The 11271-nt window shown below is 34.4% G+C and overlaps 2 protein-coding genes across 2 annotated transcripts; both read right to left on the reverse strand.

Moving 5' to 3' along the window:
• Positions 1–111: 111 nt before the first annotated feature.
• On the reverse strand, positions 112–8240 carry LOC146163065 (RNA 3'-terminal phosphate cyclase-like). Its single transcript, XM_083381562.1, has 11 exons — positions 7703–8240; positions 7345–7473; positions 6842–6969; positions 5868–5968; positions 5231–5374; positions 4599–4781; positions 3973–4114; positions 3358–3505; positions 2705–2835; positions 2379–2483; positions 112–1988 (listed from the first exon to the last, which is right to left on the reverse strand). Exons 1-11 carry the CDS (start codon positions 7719–7721, stop codon positions 1896–1898), a joined length of 1323 nt encoding a protein of 440 aa, XP_083237688.1. The 5' UTR covers positions 7722–8240; the 3' UTR covers positions 112–1895.
• A 98-nt stretch (positions 8241–8338) lies between these two features.
• On the reverse strand, positions 8339–11197 carry LOC146163066 (DNA polymerase beta-like). The gene is made up of 10 exons (XM_083381812.1): positions 11097–11197; positions 10697–10821; positions 10484–10617; positions 9899–10000; positions 9781–9835; positions 9491–9638; positions 9164–9246; positions 9012–9085; positions 8713–8852; positions 8339–8502 (listed from the first exon to the last, which is right to left on the reverse strand). Exons 1-10 carry the CDS (start codon positions 11155–11157, stop codon positions 8408–8410), a joined length of 1017 nt encoding a protein of 338 aa, XP_083237938.1. The 5' UTR covers positions 11158–11197; the 3' UTR covers positions 8339–8407.
• Positions 11198–11271: the final 74 nt, after the last annotated feature.

The following is an 11271-nucleotide window of genomic DNA, read 5'->3' on the forward strand; positions in this document are numbered from 1 at the left end:
CACAAGCATTCACGTTTGTGCGAAAAAGCCCTTGTTAAAAAACGTGTCGTTTTATGAAACACGGTTAAAACTTTTTCATTTCCTTTCAAAAATCATAAAACCGGCAAAGTCTGCAAACCGAGAACTGAGCTGTATTGAAAGCAGCACAACTGGAAGAAACAAGTCGAGTAAAGAATCTGCGAGAAACGCGCTGAAAACGAAGCAACGAAGAATACAAAGAAGATATATTTCATTACAAGCTTGGCTCAAGCAATATTTCATCGTTCGCTCATCACATTTGCTTTTAGTGGGCGTTAGTTGGGGACAAATGGCCAGCAAAATCCCGTGGAAAGCTGGCAGTGGCAATCGGCGTATTGTCAAGTGGCAAGCTGGCAGGTGCCAAAGCGACTTGGCATCGGCACAAAGTGTTTTGCAGTAACTCGTTTCAGATAATTAACGTTATTTCTTCGACGATGGAAAAAGAAAAAATGTTTTTGTGGGATTTTATCACTTTTATAAACCACCAACCAGTGTAAAAATAACGCCAAATAAGTGTTTTTATACTTTCCGTCAAAACAAGAACAAAAAAAAATCCAACTTTTTCACCACAATACTAAATACGACAGCGTTAAACGTGATTCATTCGCGAGCAATTTTGGCAGAAAAGAACAAAAAAAAATAATGAAACGAAATAAGAACCGACTGGGTCGGTGAAAAATTAAACAAAGTATTTCAGCAAAAATAAAAAAGTTTGATTCGTTGTAGGTAAAATATTCCGACAAAACAAAAAACCCTTGAAAAAAAACAGAAGTGAAACTGGGGTCCAGGGTTTGGTGTTTGTTTGGCGAGGTTTTAAATTAGGTGTTGAAGTTTGATTTTAAAAGATCAAGAAAACCGTTTAAGGCACATCGGTTGAAACTAAAAGCAAAATCAGGGTTAGTTAACACATACTGGAATGTAACACAAAATAACAAGCACTATAGCAGTGTGCGGTTAGAACAACAACAGCATTCATATCAACGATAATACAGGATTCCTACAAATCACTTTCTTTAAAATCTTTGCATAAGGCATTCAACACAAATAGTGGGATTTGAAACAAAACGCTACTAAGAACATAAACTTGAAAATATGAAAGTAAATTGGCACAGTAGAAGGCAGCAAGAAATCAAGCACGACGCTGTACGGCCCAAGCACTGCTGTGCATAATAACAACACAAGCTTTGGTAAAAGTGTCATCATTTAAACCCAGTGGTTCCCAACCTTTTATTTGCCACATACACTTTCAAAACATTTTAATGTTTACTGGCCCCAACCTTTTTAGAATGGCCCTACTTTTGCAAAACTATGCATTTATTTAAAAACACCAAATAATATTGTAGTTCAATTAAAATACTGATCAAATTACACATCTTGCAAAAAATTCTGTCGTTTCCAGCGTATTTGCGGAACCCCTGCAAGATTTGAACGGAGCCTGGTTGGGAACCACTGGTTTAAAGAGTAAAATGTTGAACTGATTGCTTTGAGGTTTAAATTTTGTCCAAAAGAAAATGTTTTAAGAGGCACACAGTTGGGAAAGGGTTAAGATCACAGATAAGATGCCATGAACAGTGCATTTCAACAAGTACAGTATTTAGCGTGGCACTGTGCCTAGGCACTATAAAACATAAAAACACGAATTGACAGAAACATGTAATAAACTTATTTGAGGAAAAGAAACTAAAACTTGCTGTAAAAGATATTTTCTTGTAGGAACTAACAACATAAAGTATAATGGAACTAAAACGTTAAAAAGCATATAAATCAGTTCTCAACATTTTAAAAATGTAAATCAGTCTGTGTTTGCACTATTCAATTCCTTCCAGAGCGCAATTGAAATAAAGGTAATATAGCTTCTCTTAGGAGTTTCTTGCGCTTCACAAATGCGGGTTTCCATGTCCGACACCTGAACACTCGATAATGTAACTTTCAGTTGATGGAGGTGCAACTTGAATGATGTTAAATTGAGCCTGAAGTAAAAATCATTTAACAAAATTTAAAAAAAAAATTGCAAACCATTTGAAGTTACTTTACCCATTTATGTTTAGATAAAGAAATAACAGTAAGAAATTAGTTTAAAGTTTGAGGATGACACACGCATTTATGTGTTTAACAACTAATGTCTAGCCCTTCAAGCCTCAAGTGCTTGTTTGATCAACTTTAATGGCTTAAAAATTGGATGATATAACAAATACTTTTATGTTTAACAAATCTGTTTTAATAATTGGCATGATTGTAAAACCAAGTACTGCACCTTAATCGATAGATACTGCCACAGTTTTATTTCAGTCACCAACACTTCATGGATGTTAATTTTATTATAATGTTTAAAATCCATGCATTACCGTTAGTTAATTCACCTGTGTCATCATTTGTGTAATGTGCATTGCAGTCTGGGTGTGCAATGTTATAGGACCAGTTCTGATTTGTGAATGTCCTGCAGCTAGAGCCATGTAAACTACCAACTGGAAGCAACAAATAATAAGAATATAACATCACAATCCAACATTAACATTTGTACCATTTACGAAAAACGAAAAATCTGTACGTAAATAAACCTAATGTAAAAAATACAAAAAAATTAATGTAAATCTAAAAATCAGTGATCTGTACAACAAAATTTCAATTTTCAATTGTATTAATTTACTGTTTAAAAGATACAACTTTCAAATTCTAATGTTGTTACCTGGTCTTGCATGAATTCATCGACGCAACTTCCGTACGACAAATTGCGCAGCAACATTTCGGCTGCGTCTGCTCCAACCTGCTCCGCTTGGATGCCTTTTCGACCTAAAGCGGAACCAGCGATGCGACAACCTTCAACATAGAAAGTATTTTTTGTGTCTCTAATATTCATTTCTACTTGCAAAATGTTTTAACTGTAAACCAACTTTATTTGTGTAAAAGAAAGTCAAGAATTTCGCAAAAAATTATGAGCGAAATTTTAAGGGACTTTAGTACCCCTTAAAAGTATATAACTTGTTATTCAAGTTTAACTTTTAACAGTTCCACTATATTTACTCTTCAATCTCATTAGTACACTTGCACAGTAGGTACTTTTGCAGCTTTATAGGCCAAACTTTGCTTCAAAGTTAAGAAGTTGTGTTAACATACTCTTTTTTGATAAATTTATGTAAAAAAGAAAAAAAACTGCTTTGAATTGCAAATTATAGCTCAAATTCCTATATTTAGTATTGGAAAGCAACTCATACCAACCATTCTAATTTTAGAAGAGTATTAATACTACAACTTGACATAAAGTATTGGCTCCAATAATAACCCACCTTCCCAATATATATGTATATAGGTTCAAAAAAGTATTTCAACACAAATCCTTACCGGTGGTTGATTCAGCGACCACAATAATCCCGGTTCCGTTCCCGACCACCGAGTTCTTGGGTTCCTGGATGGCCTGGATGTTTATGGGGACTTCCCTGTAGGAGCGCCATAAAACTGACGTTGCTGATTTGGCCATTTGCTGAGCAATCTGAAAGAATATGATAGGAAGTGATAGTATCGTTGCTCGTCCAACACTGGGGTGGTATTGGTGCCGATCCGCTAACAAATTAATTTATGCATTTCAGTTCAAAGTAGAGTTTTTTTTTTATTTGAATAGAAATATTTTAAATATTACATTAAAAATTGGTATAGCGTTAAAATCATTACAGTTGCGCTTTTTAATTTAAATATTTTCAGCTATTTGACTATAGTAATGATGTCATTTGGTATTGGATCGTTAGTTTCCATCCAAAACATATTTTTTATTTTAAAACAAGCTCTAGAAACTATTGTTTGTAATTTTTAGAAATCTTTTTGGGAAGAAAATACAGCAGGAAAACCAAAACTAAATGACTTTTAAATATAAAGAAAATAAAACCTTAAACAAAATCAAGGTTAAATGCGTTTATAAAATTGTAAAACTAGTTACAAGGAAATGAAAAGTTAATAAATTACCTTGAAAGGAATGACTCCAGCCACGAAAGCCCGGCCAGTGATGCGCCGAATCGAACCGAAGTTGGTCATGTTGACTGGCCTCAGTTGGCGCACCGGGGACACCTGGACCGCCACCTCACCCCCTCCCCGTGGGAAATAACCTCTGTGGAAACCAAAGTTTTCAATAAAATTTGTCTACGGTCAATAAAGTTAATTTTTTTACTAATTGTTTTTTTACAGAAATTTATCCAGGGTGCGGCAGAAAAATCTACCACATTTTAAATTGTAACTGCACCAAAGCTGTGGCAGTCTGACAGGAGGTTGAATTGAAATTCGCAGCAACTTTCCATTTGAAATGTGGTAGGTTTTTCTGTTTCACCCTATATTATTTTTAAATCCTTGTGATTTTGTTAGTGTTGATGTCAATACAGAAAACGTCACAAAGTTATTGTTTAATTAAAATTTTATATTCAAAAGTCAGGTGATTGAATGCCAGGCAAAATAAAATCTGACATTGTTAAAAAATGTTCATGAAAGTAAATTATATTTTTCTATTTTTTTTTTAATTTATCAATTGCACTAGTGAATCCGTTTATATTTTTGCTAATGTCCATACAGAAACCCCAAAAATGAAGTCAAATAAATACCTCATTGCTATTTGACAATCCATCCTGATGCCGAATTGTTCCAAGACAGGTTTAAGTACTTGTGTTGTGTAGTCGATCTGTGGGGCCATTTCGGCATTAGTTCCACCCCTTAGTTGGATGTGGGTGGGTTCGGGGGTGAACATGAGACAAGGAAGCGCAACTTGAAGCAGGAGACTCACAGCGCTAAACAATACTTCAGGTCAATTGCACAACATCAAGCAACCCAACCAATTAAAAACAGGGCTGCAGAGTCGGGACTCTGGACTCTAGTAGGAATGTGTAAAACTACCCAAATCCTGAGTCTGACTAAATTTTGAACGTGTTAATGCGGCAAAATGTAAGCTGTTGAAGTGTAATAGCAAATGGTTAAATATTTTTAAACCATGTATTGCGGGTGGGATCAACAAAGATCAATCTTAATTTAGTTGCGAAAATGTGTAATATACAAGCTGTAGAGTTGGAGCCTGGCTCAGGATTCGAATCTTACATTCGGCCTGGACGGTTATTTTCAACTGACTGCGTAACCATGCTTAAAACTCTCCCGCCCGAATTTGGGGCATTTTAGGAATTTTAAATGTTTGAAGGCTTGTCTTGTTGTTTGTGTTTTTTACTTTTATAATGTTTGAACTCACCCAGCGGTTCCAGTATCAGCGAGGTATGATCCTCCTTGTAACATTCCTGGTATGAAGGTTATGAACTGGGAACCAACGTGGTCACCGGTGAGTTGTCCTGAACATAAATCACGCACAAGCTGCATTCCTGTCATGTGTTGGGGTCTGCAACAAGCACACTGGTGTCAGCAAAACACAACACAACGCTACTATTTCAGGAACAGTTTGAGACTCATATTTTGTGATTTACATTTGATGCATGGGTGGGCATCGTAATAACCTTCATTATTTTGTAAGCCGTTGCAGTTAAATTCGCTGCCTCACATTTTGCTGTTTACAGAAGACAAGAATAGAAATAAAACCTAGGTTTTTATTTTTGAGGTTACAGCATTTTCTGCAATAAATAATGTCCGATGAATAAAAAACAGTGGTACACGAAAAACACAATACAATCTTAATTTTTTGGGGGGTTCAGCTTTTTCATGAATCTAATATTTTGATGATTATATAGTATAAAAAACTTTTTTTTGGTAGTGAATCGCTTTTTAGTAACATTCCCCTTTAGTTTCAAACAACTTCTATACCTGAAGGTGTAAGCCTTTATGTTTAAGGCCTAAACAACACATCAAAGTTAATAATTTATGGTTTTATTTCACACCTGAGTCCTGGGTTTGTCCGATTTGCTCGAATTCGACTGATTGAAATTGGTTTGTGCAAAATACAACTCAGCGCTGTTGCAATTCGAAGGATTTGGCCGCCCTGCATCAAAACAACAGAAAATATTACAACTGCAAATAAATACACAAGTTGATTGATTTAGAACTGAATAATACAAGCTCTGGAATAGTTGGGGTTGTGGGTTCAAATCTCATGCTAGGTTAGTTTTACAAACAGGATGCAACAGAAAACCCCCTTTGTTGCTCAGTTGGTAGAGCGGCAGTATCAGTATGACCATGGTCATGAGATCACAACAGGCTAGTTGTTTTTCTGGCAACCATTGCTTTACTTACAAACAAAACATATTCTTAGACAACTAATTTGCTAGCCAAACAAAACTTAGTGTTTTGCTTTAAGTTTACAGAGCATGGTCGATATTGAATTAAAATTTGCCGATGCCAATCGGTTGAGTTTCTACTAACCAGCAATCATCCGAACAAATTTACACTCGCCAAAAATTGTTATATGTCAGCAAATTTTCACCCCACTAATTGTTTTCACTGATGATTTAACATCCTTTTATTATGTTGTGTTTTTAATTTGTCTGGGATAAACATTCTATTTTTTACTGATCTATTTAATGCACAGGACTCCATGTGCCCTTATTTACTTATTTTTGTAGTTGCGCAAGTGTGTATCATGACCAATTTTTGCCATTATTAGCCTTCAATTTTTGGTGTTTAAGCTATTAATTTTTTGCAGTTAAGCATATTTGGTTCAGCAACCATTACCAAAATTAGCAAAAGGGTAAATGGCGAGTGGGCGTCAATCAGCACTAGCTCAAGAGCAAATTGTGTAGCATTGGCCATCAAGCGAGTGCAAAATATAAACCCTGGACGTGGGACATAAAATTAGGATCCTGCTTCCAATTATCCCAACCTTGCAGAGAATAAAACCTAAGTTTAAATGACTCACCCCTTCCATAAGACCTCCATCAATTTCTATTTTCTCGGCACTTTCTGCATCATCTGAGTTCGAAGTCCAGCGATTGTAGCCGTTTGAAAATGGAGCAGACGTTTGTGATGTCATAGAAGGAGGGAAACCTTAAAACAAATTGCTGTACACCAAAAAACCATAAAATTCACATTTATAGTAATTTTATTTTTTCCATAAATCTTTTAAGGCCCAAAGTACAAAAATATGGTCAACATACCACTGTCGAAAGTATGACAAGTGTACCCGCAAGTTTTTTCAACCTTTTTAAAAGTGCACCCTGAAAAAATCTGTACTGCACCCCCAATATGGGAAATGCACCCTTATTTATGGCATTGGCATATGTTTACAGACCCGGAAATTTTAAGGGGAGCCCCAGATGCACATTTTAGATCTCGTTGCACCTGGTCACGCAAATTTTTTTCGGTCGTGCACCCACAAGATCTCGTTGAGATCTGCCATACTTTCCAGCTAGGTCAACATACCTGTTGTTGGTGGAACTTGTGCTGAAAATGGAGCTTTTGTCAGTTTGTTTGGTGATAATTGTTTCTCTGTACGCTCATTCGAATAAGCAGGATACATGTTGTTGTTGTTATACAGGTGTTTATTCAAACCTGGTAATGATTAGAACATATTTTTATTCCGACTAAGATAAACAGGTTTAGTGCAAAAAGTAAGTGTGAGTTTTTGTTTTTATCTAATATTTTACTTTTTCAACAAGCATGATACATTTATATAATCCTAAAATATTTTTGGCCGTTTATTAGCAATATGTGCGTTAGCGTTTGGATAGGTCAAGTATAATTATTATATTAATTCTCTGGAATTATCGTAGAAACTTACCGGAACCTCCGGCATCCATAACTTCTTTGCACTTTCAAAATAGAACCTTTAGTATTTCAATCAAATAATCTACTGCAAAATAACTTTTATTTAACAAAATCTTTGGTGTTTCCGGGCTAATTAAAAACAACTAACTCGCCTAAATATTTATCATGTTTAATACGCTTAACAACTGATCGGCTAAAGTATTGCACCACAATCGCGCAACTTTCCATTGCATTGTTCGTCCATTGTTTACGAGCACGTTGCACAAAGAATATAGAATTTTACCTTTTCTCTATCCGTGACAGCAGGGAAGTAAGATTTATTCAGCAAATTTGTGTTTTTACCGAAAAATCAAAAAAAAATTAAACATATACCACCACTAAAATACAATAAACAAAAACTATACCATGTGCAATATATCCTAATAATTTTTTTTTATAATTTCGATTCAAATATTTATAGTTTTTGCTCTGTCGCCTCGGATAAAACAGGATCAAGGTCAAATTTTAAACTTGTTTACAAAACAACAAAACCACGTTTAAAACTTGTCAACAACAAAAGAGAAATATTAAAATGCAAACGCATTTTTACTCTGTTCTCACGGTTGGCAAAACATAGTAAAAATTGAAAGAGAAACACAACATGTTATGATTCACATTTCATGATCGTCAATCTGCCTCAGTAGCAACAAATGTTTAGTTCTTCCTTTTTGTAGGAAACTCATTCACTCCTTTCATGAGGCTCTAAGAACTTCATGTCGATGCAATCAAAAATATCTTGTTCACAGTCTACTGGTATCGGTTCGCCAGGAATTCCTAACAAAACAAAAATAGAAACTTATTAAACAACATTGAACACAAATGTTATGCTGCTGTGTTTGGCACTAGTTGAAAATTATTCTGAATCAACAGATGCGCTCTCAAACTGATAAATTTTTCACATAATAAAACAATTTTTCAGAGACAGCATTACAAATGAACATGCTGTCGTCACCTGTTTAATCGAAAAGCAAATAGTTTTCTTACCTGTTGATCCTTGAGGCCTGATCGAGTACTCATTAATTGTGAAGCCTTTTTCCAACGCTTGGGTTCGCATCCTTTTGTTAAACATGTCACTCCCAGTAAAATATAGCAGTGAACAGGGGTATTGATCATACGGGATTAACCTATAGAAATGACACACTACATCATCAGCAGTTTATATAAAAAGTAAGAAGTGTCCATTTATAAACAAATATTGTAGCAAATATCAAATCACATTTAAATAAACACAGGTTTATGAATTTGAATATTAGTTTCCAATGGTATGCTTTTTACATATATACCTTATATCAATTCTTCGATACACATCAGGTAAGTCTTTATTATCTTTGAGGTCTTTCCTCAACAGACAAACACCCTTCAAATAAAAAATATATATTACTGAAGAACTTTTATTGATTAAAATAGAATGTGTGAAAAATCACAGATAACTTGCCATAAACTTAGTGTCTCCTGCGGATATTGTGTCCGTTACGAATCCAGTTTCAGTCAGGTGTGTAACAACTTTATTTAGAAGTTCTTTCTGGATAAACAAAAGCAGACTCAATTGCTATTTTTTAATAATTTTGTGTGATATATAAATTACTTGGAAAGAAAAACATCACTCCGCAAACAACAAAAACACAGTAAACATAATTTAGGAAAGTTTATTAAGAGGGCTTCACTTTATTCCATTTACCTTTTGTGGGTTGGGTTTAGGACAACAAAAATGTTATGTCCATGGACCCGTGTGTGGGAACCACTGCTTAAGAATGACGTGTACTTACTGATTTTTTGCTTTTTGACGAATAAGTTTTATGGGTTAGAAGGACATCAATATCTCCACTAGATGGTGCACCGCGTCTGTAACTTCCACAAACTTTTGCAGTGTACGCCGTGTCCAGAGATTTTATGGATGAAATGACAGTGCTCTTAAAAAAATAGTTGTTTATGAAACAATTGACCTGGCATTTTTCAAAACATATTTTATCAATCAAAATATAATATTATCACAAAAACTTAAACTGCTTTTTAACATTAATGTATGTAATTTAATAAGATACAAGTCTATACCTCCAGTTTTTCCATTTCATCTCTTGGAATACGCTTCTCAAAGTCTTCAAAATATCTGCAATAACATGAAGTGTGTAAAGTATATTTTTAATTAATTAAAACATTTTTATGTGCCCACCGTAAACCAATCTGTTGATGGTGGTTTAGTTCAGTTGATATGCTGCTTAAATCATCAAGGGTTTTGTATCCCTGGTCAAAAAGCTTCTTGGCTGCAACAGGTCTGAATTAAACACATGACAGTTAAAGTAGAATAGTATCTTGTAGTTAATTTACTTAGAACTTAAAACTTTAGCTTAATTCTGGTGGGATCCAGTTAGGCAAAAATTTAAGTGGGGAACTCATACAACCATCAGTGATTATAAATCGATGTGGGCTAGGGTTGAGGTTTCTAGTTTTGCATTATTTCTACGATTTATTTCTATTTAAATTACTTTGTTAGGATAAGATAAGATAATATTTTATTTGGAACGTCAAAAAAAACAAAAACAAAAAACGAGAATCGCCGTGGTAAATGTTAGCCGGGTAAATTGTCTCAGGAATTTACTAGGGGATATTTGCTGGGCTCCTTTTGGTACACATACACTCATTAGTGACTAACATTATTTAAACTACTTTGTAGCTGGGTATATAGCCTCTTCCTTGAAATTTTTTATCTTAAATTATTTTGAACATTATAGATAGCAGTTAATCTAAGGGTACACACCCAATCCCAGAAATACGGGTAAATAATGAAATTGCTTGTGAAGTTTCATCATTTCTTATTTTCTCGAGCTTTGCTAGTTTACCAGTTGTTAGAAATTCATCAATCTTTGCAGCAATTTTTGTTCCAACTCCTTCCTACAAAATATGCTCGCCAATTTAGTGCAAAAAATATAACTAGTGCAATTTGTAAATAAATAAAATAAAAATAACGAACCAGTTTTTTTGCTTCTGTGCCATTTTTAATTTGCTTTTCATGTTTTGATATGACACTGGCAGCTTTTCGATATGCATTTGATTTGTGAATGGCACGATTCACATTCTTCTCATAATCAGCTAGTTCTAAAAAAATGTTGTTTTTGTGTAAATACAAAACTATACATTGATACAATGCAAAATTAATCCAACAATTCACTTAAGAAAGTATTGCAATAGGTCAGTGGTTTAATAACTGAGGCTCTGGAAATAGTTTATGGTTTGGCGAAAGAAAATATTTTTTGTTACAAAACTTAATTGTAAACAAACAAAGCTAACTTTGTAGTTGTAAATCATTTACTAACGGTTATTTTGTAATCAATGAGCGATGTAGTAGTAAAGCAAACAGATTTGTTACAAACCTACTAGGAAGTCACAAATGTTGGAGTTTATATTTTCGCCAGGTGCTTTACGTTTGCTCATGATGCCTACTTAACAAGTCGTAATCTTATCAACAAAATCACCAAACCATTAATACACCCTTTTCGATGGAAAAAATATATGTTTTCAAGCGGACAAAAATATTTAAAAAATAAT

Source organism: Ascidiella aspersa, chromosome 2, assembly GCF_963924565.1.
Source record: "Ascidiella aspersa chromosome 2, kaAscAspe10.2, whole genome shotgun sequence".
Classification (NCBI taxonomy): domain Eukaryota; kingdom Metazoa; phylum Chordata; class Ascidiacea; order Phlebobranchia; family Ascidiidae; genus Ascidiella; species Ascidiella aspersa.